This window comes from Sebastes umbrosus, chromosome 24 (assembly GCF_015220745.1).
Source record: "Sebastes umbrosus isolate fSebUmb1 chromosome 24, fSebUmb1.pri, whole genome shotgun sequence".
Taxonomy (NCBI): domain Eukaryota; kingdom Metazoa; phylum Chordata; class Actinopteri; order Perciformes; family Sebastidae; genus Sebastes; species Sebastes umbrosus.
Window position 1 is genome coordinate 9,508,263 of NC_051292.1, and position 18,669 is coordinate 9,526,931.

Below are 18,669 nucleotides of genomic sequence, written 5' to 3' on the forward strand. Positions count from 1 at the left end.
GGGCGTTGTCACATAGCTTGACACTTACTCTGACCCCAAGTATGGAAGTGAATTGATTTGGAAACGAAATGTCACTCAAGACCAAATGATGATTAATAAAGGCCGATGCCACACAGTGATTATTGTATTTCATCAAAGATTTGCCAGGGGAAGGACAAACTCCCTGTTTATATCTCTGTAACGTGTGTGTGTGTGTTTGTGTGTCCAGGATGAAGAGGAGGAAATTAAACTGGAGATCAATATGCTGAAGAAGTACTCCCACCACCGAAACATAGCCACCTACTACGGTGCTTTCATTAAGAAGAGCCCCCCGGGACACGACGACCAGCTATGGGTAAGTCCTCAAATCCCTTCAAGGTATTAAGGTTGAGGAAGAAGTATGGGAAATATGTGACTGCCATGATTATTTCCTCCACTAACTTGCCTTTTTCAGGCATCTTAAGCTCTGTGATCCCCAACTCTCTAGTATTTACATTTCTATTTGGGTCATGTATTAAAGTTATTATTGTTTGGTGAGATATCACGGACTTATCTTGACGATTCGTACCTGTTTTTCAGTTGGTGATGGAGTTTTGTGGAGCTGGTTCGATCACAGACCTGGTGAAGAACACCAAGGGGAACCAGCTGAAGGAAGACTGGATCGCCTACATCTCCAGAGAGATCCTTAGGGTGAGCTCCTCTCCTCTCCTCTCCTCTCTCCTCTCCTCTCCTCTCCTCTCCTCTCCTCTCACTCATGCTCTGTGTCTCTCTCTCCTCCTCAGGGTCTGGCCCACCTACATGCCCACCACGTCATCCACCGTGACATCAAGGGCCAGAACGTCCTGTTGACTGAGAACGCCGAAGTCAAACTAGGTGAGCGGCAACACAGATCAGTGTCTGAGGTGTACAGCACCCTGTTGACTGTCGTCACTCTGATTTATTTATTGCAGGAGCAGCATCTTCCTATAAAGTGTACATAGTCACAACAGTTTTAGAGGTACTTTGAAGCGGCCCACAGATGATCACCGGCAAAATGACTGGCTGCTTATTCATTCAATTATTTATTTATTAACATTACATTAACAAACGGACATCTGTGCCGTATCTGGCGGAGAGCAAAGAGCAAACCAGTGATCATGTGTAGTCCAGATCGCTCATGGATTCCCATCGTCATCACTTCGTAGCATATCCGACACATTAACGTTCCCAAAAAGTTGGGTAAAAGGTCCCCAAACCCTATCAAAGGTGTAACTTTTCCTTTTCAGAATATGTTATCTTCTCCATAGCACAACAATTACTCATTTCCTTAAACCACTGGCCCGCCTGTGGACTCTGAACATTCTTCCATGATAAGGCGATTAAATGCTTCGCTTGAATTAAACACATATTTATAATCATTTGTTTATTCCTTGGTATGACTAAGGTGGCAGGATATAGCCATAAAATACATATTTTAGGATCAAGGGGTAGCTTTACATTTAGCAGTTTGTGTATTATTCTTGAGATCTCGCACCAAAAAGTTGCAATCTCTTTGCAGTCCCACATGCAGTGAAAAAGTGTGCCTTTAAATGTATTATAGATATCTGGAATATTATTATTAAACTGACGTAATGTGGTCACTCTGATTACTCTCTCTAGTTGACTTTGGCGTGAGTGCTCAGCTGGATCGGACAGTGGGGAGGAGAAACACCTTCATCGGGACCCCTTATTGGATGGCCCCCGAGGTCATCGCTTGTGACGAGAACCCAGACGCTACGTACGATTACAGAGTAAGAGCCTCCACACAAAACTGAACAACTTGATTTGTCTGTGTGCTCGCTGCAGTTTTGGTTAACGTGTGTCGTCTTTTCTCGCAGAGTGATCTCTGGTCTTGCGGTATCACAGCTATTGAAATGGCTGAAGGAGCACCACGTGAGTACCAGTTTTTCTTAATATTGGTGTTTTTGTGTTCAGTCTCTTGAATGCTTATTGATTCTCTGTACTTGTGCGTCTTCTTCCAGCACTTTGTGACATGCACCCAATGCGTGCGCTCTTCCTCATTCCAAGAAACCCTCCTCCCAGACTCAAGTCTAAGAAATGGTGAGTACCACACAGAGAGGATGTGTTCTTTGTGCATTTCTAATCCTATTTGCACCCTAATAAATCCTGGCATAGAAGGTTTTTATAGGAAATTTGATGTATAGTTTTCCTACTTGGCCTCTTTGTGTGTGCTCTCGTGCATTTTATCTCTGAACTCAGACCAGGCAGCTACAGAGGCTTGAATGGTCTTTTCCTCTGTGCTTTGCTGCCGAGTCGAACATCTGTGGTACACCTGCTCTGGCAGGCTCAGCCTCTGCTGGCACGCACTGCAGCGCTGCTCTGGACGCACTGCAGAAAAAACACTTTTTTTTTTTAGCTGGCACTAGAGCTGAGATAAATTAGTTTCTTTTTTAAGAGAAGTTGTAGTATGGGCTGGGCTTCTACATTATTATGGATCCTATCTTGCATTAAATAATAGACTGTTTTGCTGTTAAATCATGTTTTTCTTAAATTGTTTTAATTAAAACTGAATGAAACCCACCTCTTAATGACAGCAGGTGCAATGCTTATGATAATTTCATTGTACTGCGCCCCATATTTCAGAAGTTTCATGGTATATATGTGGTGAAAGGTTCAATGCTGCCTGTCCACATGTATAAACCTCAATTTACACAGAGAAACCAGAGGCTGTTGTGTTTCCAAGACATGAAGGGAGGGAGTTTTGCTAGGACTGATGGGTAATTTGTAATCAGAGCTTGTTTGCAGAAACGTCCGTTTTACTTAGGATCTTTGGACGTGCTCTATGCTTTCATGGTTGAAATGTTTCTCTGGCACCCGCTGTCTCTTTTTATATGTCACCCTCTCTGTCATGCATTGTTTCTCTCTGTTGACTCTTCCTCCGCACTCCCCACAGGTCCAAAAAGTTTTTCAGTTTCATCGAGGGCTGTCTGGTGAAGAACTACACGCAGCGCCCCCCGACAGAGCAGCTGCTGAAGCACCCCTTCATCCGAGACCAGCCCAACGAGAGGCAGGTCCGCATTCAGCTTAAAGACCACATCGATCGTACCAAGAAGAAGAGGGGAGAGAAGGGTGCGTCTGGTTCTCTTTGTCTTCACTTGCCAACTGTTTGCTTTGCTTCTCTTTTACTGATTTATTGTCACAGAAATGTGACAATGTAATTGTGTAATAGATAATCTATTCTAACTTGTTGATATTTTCTTGTACAGATGAGACAGAGTATGAGTACAGTGGCAGTGAGGAGGAGGAGGAGGATCCCCCAGAGCAGGAGGGAGAGCCCAGGTATGCTCATCGCTTCTTTAAAACACCTACTTAATGGAAGGCATTACAATCTCTCTGATCTAACCGTTATGTCCCGATTCCTCCCATCGTCCAGCTCCATTGTCAATGTGCCAGGTGAGTCAACGCTGCGCCGTGACTTCATCCGCCTGCAGCAGGAGAACAAGGAGCGATCTGAGGCGCTCCGCCGCCAGCAGCTCCTCCAGGAGCAGCAGCTCCGGGAGCAGGAGGAGTACAAGCGCCAACTACTGGCCGAGAGGCAGAAACGCATTGAGCAGCAGAAGGAGCAGAGGAGGCGGCTGGAGGAGGTAGGATGATTTTATTTCTGTCACGGAGCTCTCGAGCTGAAACTGATCTGACTGCCGAACAATCGTGTTTTTGTTGAGAAATGTTGACATCTCTTTGTCTTCTGCCCCCTCAGCAACAGCGACGTGAGCGGGAGATGAGGAGGCAACAGGAGCGCGAGCAGCGACGCCGCGAGCAAGAGGACAAGAGGCGTGTTGAAGAGATGGATCGTAGACGTAAAGAAGAGGAGGAACGCCGGCGGGCTGAGGACGAGAAGAGAAGGAACGATCGTGAACAGGTCAGCTTTAAAATATTTTTTACTTAGAATGTCCTCAGTGTATGTATGTAAGTCTCGCTAGCTCTGGCACACTGATTTTGAGATTAAACTGGAGGTGTGTCGTTCACACCAGAAGGTGGAATTAGCTAGTCGAGGCAAAAGAGAGGATGCTTGTCACTGAGCTTCAAAATGCTGTACCTAAATCTGTGCAACAAAAACAAACTCGGTAGATCCTTGTGCAGTCGGGGAGCTGATTCAGCAACATTGCCTGTGAGAATAAAACAAATTAGATATTGACTCCTGGCCTAAATTACTCCTGTGAGATTTTCAAATGGCACAGGTAAAAAATAAATATGCAGACAACATATTTCCACTCTTTGGACGCCCACTAACTGCACTGGCTGCTTTGCTTTGCTCTGAAATGACAGGAGTACATCAGACGTCAGCTGGAGGAGGAGCAGAGGCACCTGGAGATGCTGCAGGAGCAGCTGCTCCGTGAACAGGCCATGTTGCTGGTCAGTCACACACACTTGCTGTCCGTTATAGTCATGTTAAAACAAGTCTTTTACAGTAACTTGTGCATCCAAGTTCAGTTAATCACTGGAATTCATGCCTGATTTTCTCTCCTCTTAAAGACTGATTTCAGATGTGTTGTTATTGGCATCTCCAGATCATCAAATTGTTGAATCATTTACACAAAAAAGAAAAGTGAGCCAAATCAATAATTTGCCAAATGATTGGAACTTTAAACTCTTCTTCTGCATTTTTATATTTAATTAGATTCATTAGTTTCATTCAGTCTGCACCATGTATTCTCCTTGTAATAAGGATTAAAACAGTGTGTTTTACTGGGGTGTAAAACAGGCAACTGCAGTAACAAATGCTGCCAAAGACTGACTTGTGATTTAAGGAAAGGATTTAAAAGATGGCACTGATTTTTACTGAGTTCGGCTGCCAGCTCTCCCGTTTCTTCTCACCACCTTGAATCAACCCCACACTCTGCAAAATAGGAGTTCAAGTGGCGGGAGCTCGAGGAGCAGCGCAAGGCCGAGCGACTCCATAAGCGCCTGCAGCAGGAGCAGGCCTACCTGCTGTCGCTCCAGCACAAACAGCCGCCCGGCGACAAGACCAAGCTCCCTTCAGACCATAGCAAACCTCTACAGAGCTCCACCCTGCCCCCTGACAGAGTCCTCGCCACAACCCCCAAAGCTCAGGTCCTTGACTGTGCTGCTTCTGCAGCGAGAGGCTCATGTGATTCCTCCAGAGCCCTTGAGACAATCCCCTCAGACAGCCCTAAATCCCAGGCAGCAGAGCCAGAGAAGACTGACTCTGATGAGCCCTGTCCCAGCCAGCTCTCAGACTCCCCCAGCCCCTCTCAGACTGAAACCCCCCCTGACTCTGAACCTCCCCAGGCAGAAAGCTCGGAGCCCGATAGGCCTGCAGAGCCCGTCAGTCATCCTCCTCAGCCTATCAGAGAGGTGAACCTCCTCCTTGGCTCTGCCGACCCCGCTGCCTGCTCTTTCCAGCTTCTTCTTGCTTGTCTTCACACAGCCTCAGTGGCCACGATACTAGAGGTGGTGCGAACAGCAAATAATCATTTTCTTGAGCCTAGATAGTTACATTTAATTTCACACTTTCTGTTCTGGATGCTGTGGCGGTAATCCAAAGCAATAACTAATATGTTACAACGCAGGCCCTCTCAGCCAGACCCTTTGAATGAAACAAGTAGGGGGTACGGTGGAGAATAGAAGGCCACGGGCTCGCAGCCACCAGCAACCAGCCTTTTAATGTCCTGAATAAAACAGAGCTGTTCCCCTCCAGTCTCTCTTGGCACTCGCTCTCACTCGCACTGTTGCTAGTCTCCTTGACTACTAAAACCGTCAGGATGTCTGAAATACTTTCGTCTTAATTTTCACTTGAAGCAGGCTGAGCAAGAGAAAGAGAAATAATTCCCCGATTTACTTCCATTAACATCTTTTAAGCTCCATTTTCAGATAATTAGTTTTTCTCCATAGAAATAAAGATGAGTCATTCCTTGCTTACACAAGCATCTTTTAGGCTTTTATTTTTTTGGTTCCCATAATTTTCCACTTTTATCTACTGTCACTTGGAGTCCAAATCATCCTTTTCTCTTAGAGGTTTTTCTCCTCAGAACAATACAGTGGTGTTAGGAATTTCTCTTGATCTTGGATGGCCGACCTGTGAAACTCTTCAATGTGGCTGTTTTTACTCTCGATGTGTGCGGATCGGGCCGTTGCATGTGGATGGCTGAGGCCCAGACTAACATGCAGGACACCCACGCGGTGTCCCCCGTCATCAGCAGAGCTGTTTCCGTGTCATTAACAACGATCTTTCCCACCGTTTATCGTACAAATGTCGTTTCAAGGATGTACTTGTTTGTCTGCACCTCTGTTTGTGCACATGTACCTGTGTCTGTACGGCTGCCTCTAATGGGCTTCAAGCATGTCACCAGATGTTGATGTTTGTCAAATATGAAGGTTTCTGAGTATTTCTAAGGGACAGTAATATCAGAAAAACAAGGAGATGGGAACCATTTTTTACCAGAAAGGAAATTTCCGGCTTATTTTAAAACATTGGAAGTGGTTCCCTTCTACTTGATTTTCATTTATTTTATGTCAATCATTGAAATATTTCCCCTGACCCTCATTTCATCTTTGTCCTGTACCATTCCCTCATCCCAGGCCGACGAGCGCTACCGTAAGAACATTCAGGGCTCCCCTCAGATCGCCCCTCCTCCCAAGCAGCCCCCTCTGCCTCCCCGCTCCTCTGAACCGTTCTCCAATGGCGGCTCCTCCTCCGAGGCCGCCGCCATGCACCGGCCCATGGAGCCTCAGGTAACTCCTCCTCCTCCTCTTCCTCCCTTGCCTTTTCCTCTTCCTCCTGTCGCTCTCTTCCTCCCCTCACTGCTGGGTTCGTGTACTCTCACGGTGTTGTCAAACAGCGGGGTCAGTTTTTGGTCAGAAGGGCAGTGAAGTTTTATATATCTTCCTGCTGTGCGGAAACAGTTGGAGGCGTAGAAAGTAACCTGCAACGAAACAGTTTAACGGAATAGTTCATAGGAAATATGCTTATTTGCTACCATTCTCATATCTATACGCAAAATATTAAGCTACCACCAGCAGACGGTTGGCTTAGCTTAGCATAAAAACTGAAAATGGTAGGAGACAGCTAGCCTGGCTCTGTCCGAAGGTAACAAAATCCACCAACCAGCACCTCTAAAGCTTTTTTAACCCATTCAAAAAACAAACAAGTTGTGCTTTTAGCTTCATATTTATGGACATGAGAGTGATAACTATCTTCTCGAACTAAATAAGCATATTTCCCAAAATGCTGAACTGTGCCTTTAAGCCTTTGCATCAATCTAAAGCCCAGACAATGAATCACATCATCATGTCGTGTTGTCTGCTGTATGCATGTGTGTATATATCTAAGCACATGTATGTGAAAAACCACACACATCTTCCCTCATGTCTCACTGTGTTGTCTGCTTGTTTCACCTCCTCCTCCTCTTGTCCTCCTCCTCCTCCTCTTGTCCTCCTCTTGTCCTCCTCCTCCTCCTGTCCTCCCCACCTCCCTCACTCCCTAAAAGGTCCAGTGGTCCCACCTGGCTGCTCTAAAAAGCAGCAACAGCGCCGCCCCCTCTCCTCCTCCTCCTCCTCTTCCGCCCGTGGTCTCTCGCTCGCAGTCCTTCAGCGAGCCCGGCGGCGTGCCCTCTAGCTTTGCACAACTCCACCTGCGCTCCCAGGACCCCCACCATCACCACCACCCATCACCCGCACGCACTGACCCCCAGCCCCAACCTCCCCTCCACCACCCTCAGGCCCACACTAGGGCCGAACACCAGGTCGGCAGCGAGGAAGTACCGCCCAAGGTAAGGAGTCGTTGAGGGCCCCCTACCCCCCCCCATCCCTTTCCTTCCCCTGACTCCCCCCCTCCCTCATTCACTTCTTCTCATGCCAATCACTTCACTTATCATGCTGTCTGTTTGTGTTTGCCTTGATGTGTTCATTCTCAGTTCTTGAACATCACCATACAACTACTATAAGTTGTGTTCAAATTAAACTGGGAATCGTTGCATTTCTAGGCCTACAAGTGACTTTGCACATTCAAAACGCAGTAGTGATTTAACATATCAATAAACAACACAACCTAAATTAGTTCTCAGTGTGTAGTGGGGGTGCTGGTGCTGGTGCTGGAGAGGTTCTGTACAGCTTTCTCTGAGTGCTCACTTGTTGTGGGTTAAGGGATGCTTTTGTACTGTATTTCACTTTTGATACATCACGTCAAAGATAAAGAAAAGAAAATGAAGTACACATCTGTTTTCTTACCTGCCACTATTTGAGGACTTTTGAATCTGTTTCCTCCAGGTACCAGTGAGGACAACATCCAGGTCTCCAGTACTTTCGCGCAGAGAGTCCCCTCTGCCGTCACAGCCCGGCATCCAGGGTGGACAGAGAAATGCTGCCGGGTAAGTTAAGAAACCTCAGATCTGGAAGATCCTTGTGAGGCAGTTGCACACATTTAAACAGTTTAAAGTTGGAATAGAGTATTATAGGAGCATTTGTTGATGTGGCGTTGTTCTCTGTGACAGTAATGTGGAGCAGCGGCCGCTGTGGGACCGAGTGGAGAAGCTGCAGCCTCGGCCAGGCAGCGGCAGCTCCTCCGGCTCCTCCAACTCCAGCTCCCAGGCCAGTCCTGGTGACCGCTTCAGGCCACGCTGTGAGTCCCCTGGTACTGTACTCCGCTACATTTCACTAACTGCTTATTATCATATTAACATTATTACTATAATAACACCATCGCGCATTACTGTGCTATCTGCTCCAGTAGGTTTTCTGCTGTTTTTATTCAGATCGTCTGAGAGCCAGATCTGTTTCCCCTCACTAACTCTGCCTCCTTTTGTTCCCTCAAAGCTTCCTCCAAATCTGAAGGATCGCCTCTCCAACGGCCTGAAAATGTTCCCAAAAAACAAGATGAAAAGAACGTCGCGAGGCCCACTCGACCAGCTGTAAGTCCACTGTTCCTAAAGTGCTGGTTGAACTTGTTTGATGCTGAATGGGTGAAAACTGTTTTGTGTTTTTCTCTATTTTCTACTACTCTAATTATTCCACCACCTGGTGCAACTTCTCATGAATCCAATGGTTCGTGGTTGTTGGGGAACCTCTTAGGGTGATGCGGTAAGCCTATTAAATGAGATCACACCTATGCTATGCTTGCACCATTGCCCCACTCATTGCATTATATGATAACGGTTTGTGATAAAAGAGCCGTTTCTCCTTTGTGAGGATTAATACAGTAATTCCTACCTCTGTCACCGGTTCCTGTCCTTTCTGCCTGTGATGTGATTGCCTTCTGCTGGCGTCTTTCCTCGTGCCTGCATAGTTCTTTCCCACTTTATTGCTTGTCGTCAACACATATGGAGTCATACGAGTGCCATAATAAAGAATAAATCTGTAAAAGAATAAGAAAATAAATGTGGAAATATAAAGAGGAATGAATATATAAGTAAATAAATAAATATGGAAAGATGAGGAATAAATAAAAGAATATATAAGTAAATAAAAAAGGGACTATAAAGAGAGAAAAATAAAAGAATAATTGAGTAAATAACAAAATATAAAACAATACTTATAAGCATTTTCATTTACTTTCACATTTATCTGTTCATTTATGTATGTATTTTTAGAAAGAATATATATTTAATTTTTGCATTTACATTATTGATTTTATGTTTTTGATTTGTTTTTAATTGATTTTTAAAAAATCTATGTCATGTATTTATTTTCACCCCTTTTATTTTTGAACCATGAGCCAATGCTTTTATTTAAAAAAATATGCAGAGTTAATTAGTAATTAATAGAGTAATTTATATGAAAATATAAATAAATATTTATATTTTTAAACTACATAAATAAATATATACAGAAGTAAATAAATAAACAAATATGAAAAGGCTTATAATAATTCTTTTATATTTTGTTATTTGTCTTTATATGTCCATATGTATTTATTCTTTTAATTATTTTTGATTTACTTATATATTCTTTTATTTATTCCTCTTTATATTTCCACATTCATTTTCTTATTCTTTTACAGATTAATTCTCTATTAAGGCACTCTGACTCCATAGCCACATGGCACTAGAAGAGTTAACCCTCTGCAGCAGCTCCCTAAGCCTGGATTTGAATGCGAATACCACATTTGAATGCAAACACACTCCTCTTGTTTCCTTGTTCTTGCCAGAATCGCTCCTAATCTCACCTGGTTTTGTTGTTGGATAAATTGTGGCACATTTGCTTTGTTGAGCATGTCTGGGGAAGTGTCCCTCCTCCCTTTGTTGCTCGTCACTGACCTTACAAGACGCCATTAATAAGAGTCTGCAAGGAACAAGCTGAGGGCAACATGGTTACAAGACATTGACTCTAGAGGGTACAACACTAATCTAGGAGTCATAAAACTCAAGATTTCAGATTGTCTAGAAAGCGACAGCCTGTTATACAGAGTTTTACTCAAGATGAGTTCATTTCTTTTAGAATTAAAATGTGAATTAGCGTGGCATCAAGCTGTTTGGTCAGTGCACAAATTTAGAAACTGATGAGGCGTCATTCTAGACAACCTGAGTTTTTCCAAAATGCCCAACTTGAGTCTTTTCTAAGACTTCCTTACTGTCCCTCTTAGGATCTGACTGCTCTGGCCAAGGAGCTCCGTGCGGTAGACGACGTGAGGCCTCCCCACAAGGTCACCGACTACTCCTCCTCAAGCGAGGACTCGGGCACAACTGACGAGGAAGACGATGAGGAGGTGGACCAGGAGGCGGGAGAGGAGTCCACCTCAGGAGCCGAGGACTCCAGGGCTGGGTAGGTAGAGCTGTGATGATGTTGTCAGTGTCAGTCTTTACTGTCTGTTGCTTTTTTCGCAAGAAATTATTCAGTCTCTTCTCAAGTGTTGCATGGCTTCTATGCATGGCTGTTAACGCTGGTCTGGTTACGGACGTCAGATTTTCCCATGGCTTCCGCAGGAGGCTGAGCAACGGGGAGACGGAGTCGGCTAAGACCATGCTAGTTGAAGACTCAGAGAGCGACCAAGCCAATACGCCCTGCAAGGACGGCACGCTGGTCATCAGACAGGTAAGAGGAGACTGCATGCTTCCTAGTTTAACATGAAGGTAGTTCTTGAGTTAAAGGCCCATTCTGCTTGTATTTAGTTGATAGAAATGTCATTTCCCTTTTTCTTTGTCCAGTGTCCGTGTTGTTTATCCACTCATTCTCCACCATTTCTTCTGTGTATACCATGCCTTTTTATGTTTTTATTCATTATAGACTTGCTGCTTCACATTTACAGATAGGTAATCTAATACCTCAGATTGTTATAGATTTCATTTAACGTGAAATGCACAGCAGCGGTGAATTAAAAGTGATACGAAGCAGCAGACTAGCAGCCAAACGTACATCTCCTTCTCTCCACCTGCTTGCTCGAACCCCAAGTGTGCCTGTTCTTGCTTCCAGAGCACCGCCGACATAAAGCGGTTGGTCAATCTCTCCTCCTCCTCCTCTCCCTTGGCTGGCCCTGGTCACGTCCACGGCCAGCCCCAACCCCCCAGCCACGGCATGGCGGAGAAAAACGGCTTTGCCGGCCGCATACACCACCTGCCAGACCTTATCCAGCAGAGCCATCATTCCCCTTCCTCCTCCACAACCATCCCTTCCTCCTCCTCCACCTCCTCTCCCTCCTTCCCCTCATCATCTAGCTATGCCAGTCCTGCCATGTCCCCACAGAACCCCCTGGACGATCTCACTGCCATAGAGGTATGTCACCCTCACATCAGCGAGACTAACAGCTGAGGAACGGACAGTTGCAGAGTGGTGCAGGCTTAGACATGCAGTACAGCAAATTTGGCAGTTTGTTTTATCTAGTTTGTGTCCAAAATGATAGAGGATTTACTGCTTCAACACTACCACAGAGAAGTAGTGTAAGTTTGTATATGGCCATCCTCTCCCTGGACATGAAGCTAGGTAAAATAAATTAGTTGCAAATGCTATTTTCTCTAATTATATTGAGCAGATTTGGGTAATATTCACCCCTGTAGGAAACACACCTGCATCTCCAAGCCTGTAAAACACCCGCCGTCCAGTCCTTGGTTGTTGGTCGGAGCCTCTCTGCCCCCTCTGTGTCCTCCTTCCTTCACTCTGGCTCTCCTCTGCCCCCTTCTGGCTTGGCTGACGCCTCTGATCTGCAACCTCCTTCCCTCCTCCGATTCACTGCATTGCACTGTGTCGCTGCTAACACTGGTGCCTCCTGGTGGTAGAGCATGGTCCGAACTAAGCTGGAGCTTCTTGGGGTGAACAAGCATCTCTTAACAGTGCATTACTTTATAACCATTTTGAGTAGTGTTGGGTGATGGCATGCCTGGTGTGATGGTAGGGTGACATTTATTTCAGTTTTTAAATAGGCACACCGTTCTTACAGAGAAGAAATCACATTTATTTTTAATGTTTATTATCATAGATTACCGCCTCTTTTGTGGTGTGACACATGCGTTGCATTCAACACGCCTCTCCGGTGGTGGTGTGCTTTATTAGCAGCAGCTTTTTTCCTCTAACACTTCACAGCAGCCAGCGTGTCGACCGTTTCTCATTTCCCATCAACACGTTTCTTCTTGTCGCACATGTTGTTTTCCCTCTCTAACGTTTCTGTCCTCGTTGGCTTCAAAACAAACTAACACAACTGCACGTCATCTTTTTTCCATTTGATTTGACATCGACTTGAATTTGCGGTGCCAACTATGTATTCCCAGTTGTTTGTGTCGTAAAAATGTAGTTTGATTGAACACAGTTGAGCTGTTTTATGAGCCCCCGGAGCTAGAACTGTAACTCATGTGCTCTAAACTGAGGGGGCCTGTTGCTATTGTAGTTTAAATCAACAGTTTTATAAATTACAAATCAGTGTAACAATCATTTATGTCCAACGGCCTAATCTCTGATTCCTGTCTGTGTTACAGTTATGTTGTAATAATTAAATCCAGTTTTCTCTACAAACATGAATTGCTTTCTATGCTGGTGAAGCACAAGTTCTCTAAATGTCTTTTTAAATCTCCTTCAGTCCCAGTCAGAAAGCAACTCCATGTCCAAACACAAGTCTTCCTCCTCCTTCACTCCCTTCATCGACCCTCGTCTTCTCCAGATCTCTCCATCCAGCGGCAGCTCCCTCAACAACATGGGTAGGTCGACAGATATCTGAGCCAACGTGTTTATTGGCTCAGTAATTAAAAACTGTTGAACGTAGTCCGCTTCAGTTCTCCTTGAGGGTTTTTTTTTACGAGCAATGGCTTCTCCCACAACATTTTTTCCAACACTGATAAAGAAATTGTGTTGAAACATCTGAGCTGAAGTGATGAGTCAGGTTCTACACCGAACAATACAGTGCTATGCAAGGGAATATTGTCAGTATATACTCTTTACTGTAACAAGTACAAGAGTAGCGTTAATAAACTGAAGAGATAAACACACACAGATAACCACCATGTGTCCAAACCAGACACCAGGTTGTTCATTAATAATCTAAATACCTCTATGTGCCCCCTCCAGCAGCATTTGGGCCGGACGGACGGCTCGCAGACCCGCTGAGGTCCGACCCGTCCCGTAAAGGCTCAGTGGTCAACGTCAACCCTGTTAACACGCGCCCGCCCAGCGACACGCCAGAGATTCGCAAGTACAAGAAGAGGTTCAACTCTGAGATCCTGTGCGCTGCACTCTGGGGTAAGTCACACTGTGGGGGAATCATGGTCTTCCTCAGAAACACCTTACTAGGGCAGTTGCTTGTTAAACCTAATTATTCTACTCTAGTATCCATCAAAGCTCTACTAACTGTGGGTGTTTCATTTCTGTTTGTGATTGTTCCAGGAGTGAACCTGCTGGTGGGAACAGAGAGCGGTCTGATGCTGCTGGACCGAAGCGGTCAGGGGAAGGTCTACCCCCTGATCAACAGGAGACGCATCCAGCAGATGGACGTCCTGGAGGGACTCAACGTCCTGGTCACCATATCAGGTACAGTGCATGTGCTGCCTTTGGCTACTGAATACAGATGTTGTTTTTTGTGGTTTTACTCGTTGGACTCTTGCTGTCACTTCTTAAAATGCATCTTTGGAGAAACTTAATGCCACAGTCTCACTCATCTCACAAAACGAATTGTTGTCAGACATATATGCTGTCTAAAGTGTATCATTTGTGACTACATAGCTGTGAAAACCATATTTCTTTCTCACCTCCACCTCCTGCAGGTAAAAAGAACAAGCTGCGAGTGTATTACCTGTCGTGGCTGAGAAACAAGATTTTGCACAACGACCCCGAGGTGGAGAAGAAGCAGGGTTGGGTTAACGTGGGCGACCTGGAGGGTTGCGTCCACTACAAAGTCGGTACGTTTCTATCAAAGATTCCTGGACCTTGATTTATCCTATACATATTATTACTGTCAACGTGTACTGTATTTATTATTGTTATTTTATTTTACTTTATTTTTTTAAGTCTTTTTTCTTTTTTCTTTTTCTTTTTTAATTTTCTTTTATTTAATTTTCTTTCATTTAATTTTCTTTAATTTAATTTAATTTAATTTAATTTAACTTAACTTAACTTAGTTTTTGTTCTTTATCCTTTTTGCATCGGCAATTGGTGAGGGACAATCATTTACATTTGTTTCTGTACACCTGATGTTACTCCCAATAAATTATTACGGAAAAAAAAAGATTCCTGAACCTCAAATGTATAATATGCACAAAGAAAAGGGTTAAACTTGACCAAGATTTGTAAATAAGCCCTACTATAAGCAACACTGTCACTTACAAATGACTCTCTTTTCATTGCAGTGAAATATGAGAGGATTAAGTTCTTGGTGCTGGCCTTGAAGAACGCTGTGGAGGTGTACGCCTGGGCGCCCAAACCCTACCACAAATTCATGGCCTTTAAGGTAAGCATGATTATTCTGCAAGTAGAATTACAACCACCGAAGACGTCTAAGTTGACCCGACTAACTTATTTCTTCATGCTTTAGTCTTTTGGTGATCTGGTGCACAAGCCTCTGCTGGTTGACCTGACGGTGGAGGAAGGTCAGAGGTTAAAGATCATCTATGGCTCCTGTTCAGGCTTCCATGCTGTGGATGTGGACTCCGGTGCCGTCTACGACATCTACCTGCCCACACATGTAAGCCCCTAGCGCAGTCTGACCATACTTTACTTTGTTCAAGATGCTCTTTACTCTCTTAACTCGTCCTCCCTTTTCTCCCTCAGATCCAGACCAGCATTCAGTGCCACGCCATCATCATATTGCCCAACACCGACGGGATCGAGCTGCTGGTGTGTTACGAGGACGAGGGCGTCTACGTCAACACCTACGGGCGCATCACCAAGGACGTGGTGCTGCAGTGGGGAGAAATGCCAACTTCAGTGGGTAAGTAAAAAAACAAGACAGTCCAACTCATTCTCGCAAACTGTAGTGCCTGTTTAAATTTAGTTTAATGAGTCTGTGCACCTCTAGTCATCCCCTATTGATTGATTGATTGATTCTGGTGTCTCCCTCTGTGTCTGAGCAGCCTACATTAGGTCAAACCAGATCATGGGCTGGGGTGAGAAGGCCATAGAGATCCGCTCAGTGGAGACGGGCCACCTGGACGGCGTCTTCATGCACAAGAGAGCCCAGAGACTCAAGTTCCTTTGTGAGAGGAATGACAAGGTGAGACCATAACTCTTTTCTTTGCTTCCTTCCTGCGGTTTCTCTCCATTTTCCAACTATCTTAATTCAGCTCTGTTGTCAGGGAAACAAACAAACAACACAGACACTACTATCTGGCTTACGGATGATTCATTTTTGTCCTCTGTCTACCAGGTCTTCTTCGCCTCCGTGCGCGCTGGAGGTGCCAGCCAGGTGTACTTCATGACCCTGGGACGCTCTTCCCTCATGAGCTGGTAGTCGACATCCCACCACTCCAGCCAAAAAAAAAAACGACGACCATACCTAAGCAGTGACCAACAGATGACGATTGTGACTATGACCGACGACGATGAAGAAGAGAACAGCCCCGAGTCGTCTCGACGGAGGGAACAGCTTCCTCTCGCCTGCTCGGGGCAAAACAAACAACGGATTGGACTGTAATCATCAAAAGAAGCTAGGGGGCGGGTGTGCGTTCGGGGGGGGGCGAGGAGGTGCGTTCTGTTTGCGAGTGTAAACTATATTACGACAACAGAAACCCCCACCCCCGCGACCCCAACCTTTGAGCCGATCCCCTCCTCCTCTTCCTCTGCAGGACGTGGGATCTGTTGCCTGTTGATCTTTATGTGTCATAGTAAAACTTTGCATCGTGTATGTGTGTGAATGGAGGAAAAACACTGAGCATGTGAACGACTGAAGGGACGATAAAGAGGCTAAACGCGGCTGTTACTGTATCGGAGAAGGCGAATACTTTTACGCGGCGCACCTCGAGTGTAGCCGCTTGTAGCTGTGTTTAGTCCCAAGTCCTGTTCAGGTGAAATTATCCCCCCACCACGGTAGATTTCCACGTCAAGCACGTCATTTAACACTAGTTCACAGCCACATAAATAACGCTTGACTTGTAAATCTGCATCTTCACTCTTTTTGCCTTCTCTTCCTTAAAGTGAAGATTTTTTAAGGGACCTTCTTGATATATCCATTAAATACAGGGTACTGGATATCAGCGTGTACATACTAACTACATCTACCTTGTAGGCTTCAGACTCTCCCAGGTTTTACAGACACTATCTCGACTTTTACCACATTGCCTCACGTACTGTAGGTTATGTCGGACAGAAGTAGCCCTGTTTATGACGCGGCATGTTGCTTCGACGAAAATTAACTCCAGTTTTTTCAGACACTGTATATTTTGTATGTGACTTGCTGCACATAAATAAAGCATAAGGATGCAGGACACACCCATAGATGAGTTTTTAAAGGAAAAATCCACCCTATTCATCGAGCAATTTGCTTCTCTGGTCAAACCGGCTTCTACTGGAAATATGAAAACAACCAAAACCACAAATTAACCCAGAAATGTGAGACGCATTACCTATTTTTTTTCGGGGTGGATTTTCCCTTTAACATCAGTCATAAGTAGGGCTAGGATAAACTGTGAATTAGACATGCAGAATTAGCAGGTGGCCATTAAGGTAGCATGGAGGTGACGGAAAGGGAATGAAGGCAGTGTGCGTAGATCTAGAGGAACATCACACTCCACAAAAAGGAGGAGGAAATCAGGATCAGCTGATTGTCCTCCGTCTGCACGACGTTTGAATTTCACATCTACAATCATCCAGCTGTTTATTGAAGGAGACTTTAGCTTCATGTTTAGCTAAACAGTTGCCTTATAGAGGGGTCTCCAAACTGCTCGAAATCCTCTGCAGGTTTTCGACAAGTTAAAAGTGAAGAACTTTTATGTACTGTAGGAACACTTGAGTCTGAACCAGCCATGTGATTCAATATTGGACCTCTTTTTTTTGCCGTTTTGGGCTTCAGACAGGCAGTTTGTTTACTCGGTCCAGTCTGGATTGAAGAGACAAATACTTTAACTGGATCATTATTCCATCCCTGAATTGAATATCCTACATTTTCTTCCCCTCTCATCCTCTAAAAACCCCCGAATGACAAGACTTGTTTGTCACTTCATGTTAAGACAGTCTCATTCCACTGTTAAAATGTAGAATCTGTGTGTATGTCTGAATGAGAAAACTATATAACGGGACTCTAGGAATTCGCAAGGTTTCACTCCCCCACCCCCTTCACCGAAACCCCTCTTTGACCCTGCTCTCAGTAAAGGTTGGTGCCTTCACTGTCCAAGGTTGGACCTGCTGAGAGCTGCAGAACACGGGAATGACATGCTTTCACTGTCCGGATCATGTGTGAAAAGCAAAGAAAGTCACGTTCTAATAGCAGTGTTACAAAACCACTTCAGACGGCGTGAACTAAGCGGCATATTTTTAACTCTGACTTAGTTTTTAGTCTTGTTTCTGCAATTTTTATTATGTAACCCTTCAGATAAGTATGCGACTGCAGTGGTTTTTAAATTGTAATGCACACACCTTATGTTGAAAATGTTTACAGAAGCAATTGTTTTGTTAAACCAATGTGCATCGATATGAATATTTATGGTTTATTTTGAGGGCAGTTTTTTTTCCCTGTTTTTGTATTTTGTATTATTCCCTTTTTGTACTATCATTTAGACGTTTGTGTACAGGAATAATCTTTTTTGCTCACGTTATACGAATTACACAAGTCAAAACGTGTGATTTCACTGATTTCCTCTACATCCTGCATAGTGTGCACAGTGTGCCCCTGGCTGTGTGGCAGCGTGGATCAAATGTTTTCTACCACCCAGGTGCCAGGTGACATGTTCCCCCCTTCAGACGTCTCTCTGCCATGCCTCTCTAATTTATGTCCTCTCTGTGTGTACTATGGGAATTACTGTATTTTCCTGAAGGTCTTTTTTTCCATTGAATAAAATCAGAAGTAATTTACAGTGTCGAGTCTTTCTTTTTAATAGAGTAAAAGATAAAAATGCTTCTACAGTAAAAGTACCTATTTAAAGTATTAAAAGTAAAGGTACTGATACATACACTGTTGGGTTGTTTAATCTATAACAATGTATCATATTTTATAAGCTCATGCCATGCAAAAGCCACATTCACAATGTGTTTCATGACAAATATAAGTGTTTTAAATCGTCAGATTCTCCCTTCATGCCTCTGGGCTCCTTTCTTATTCTGCTATATGCAATTTACAAATGTTGTAAATTG

General features: G+C 44.4%; 1 protein-coding gene across 18 annotated transcripts in view; it reads left to right on the plus strand.

Annotated features, from left to right (window-relative positions):
- Positions 1-18,392, plus strand: part of LOC119483360 (mitogen-activated protein kinase kinase kinase kinase 4-like) — a 34,790-nt gene extending 16,398 nt beyond the window's left edge. For 2 of the 18 annotated variants that reach the window (XM_037761380.1, XM_037761388.1), the window contains 30 exons: positions 209-334; positions 559-669; positions 762-852; positions 1,618-1,748; positions 1,836-1,890; positions 1,980-2,058; positions 2,912-3,087; positions 3,225-3,297; positions 3,392-3,602; positions 3,716-3,877; positions 4,285-4,371; positions 4,867-5,334; positions 6,559-6,711; positions 7,467-7,748; positions 8,245-8,345; positions 8,469-8,608; positions 8,791-8,885; positions 9,046-9,054; positions 10,556-10,734; positions 10,875-11,004; positions 11,383-11,682; positions 12,977-13,094; positions 13,462-13,632; positions 13,777-13,920; positions 14,154-14,288; positions 14,736-14,836; positions 14,921-15,070; positions 15,157-15,316; positions 15,459-15,598; positions 15,752-18,392. In XM_037761380.1, coding sequence (XP_037617308.1) covers positions 209-334; positions 559-669; positions 762-852; positions 1,618-1,748; positions 1,836-1,890; positions 1,980-2,058; positions 2,912-3,087; positions 3,225-3,297; positions 3,392-3,602; positions 3,716-3,877; positions 4,285-4,371; positions 4,867-5,334; positions 6,559-6,711; positions 7,467-7,748; positions 8,245-8,345; positions 8,469-8,608; positions 8,791-8,885; positions 9,046-9,054; positions 10,556-10,734; positions 10,875-11,004; positions 11,383-11,682; positions 12,977-13,094; positions 13,462-13,632; positions 13,777-13,920; positions 14,154-14,288; positions 14,736-14,836; positions 14,921-15,070; positions 15,157-15,316; positions 15,459-15,598; positions 15,752-15,835 — 4,362 coding nt within the window. In that variant the 3' untranslated portion in view covers positions 15,836-18,392. The remainder of the gene's footprint in view (positions 1-208; positions 335-558; positions 670-761; positions 853-1,617; positions 1,749-1,835; positions 1,891-1,979; positions 2,059-2,911; positions 3,088-3,224; positions 3,298-3,391; positions 3,603-3,715; positions 3,878-4,284; positions 4,372-4,866; positions 5,335-6,558; positions 6,712-7,466; positions 7,749-8,244; positions 8,346-8,468; positions 8,609-8,790; positions 8,886-9,045; positions 9,055-10,555; positions 10,735-10,874; positions 11,005-11,382; positions 11,683-12,976; positions 13,095-13,461; positions 13,633-13,776; positions 13,921-14,153; positions 14,289-14,735; positions 14,837-14,920; positions 15,071-15,156; positions 15,317-15,458; positions 15,599-15,751) is intronic. The other 16 variants (XM_037761381.1, XM_037761386.1, XM_037761384.1 and 13 more) reach the window with 16 other exon arrangements.
- The last annotated feature ends 277 nt before the right edge of the window (positions 18,393-18,669 follow it).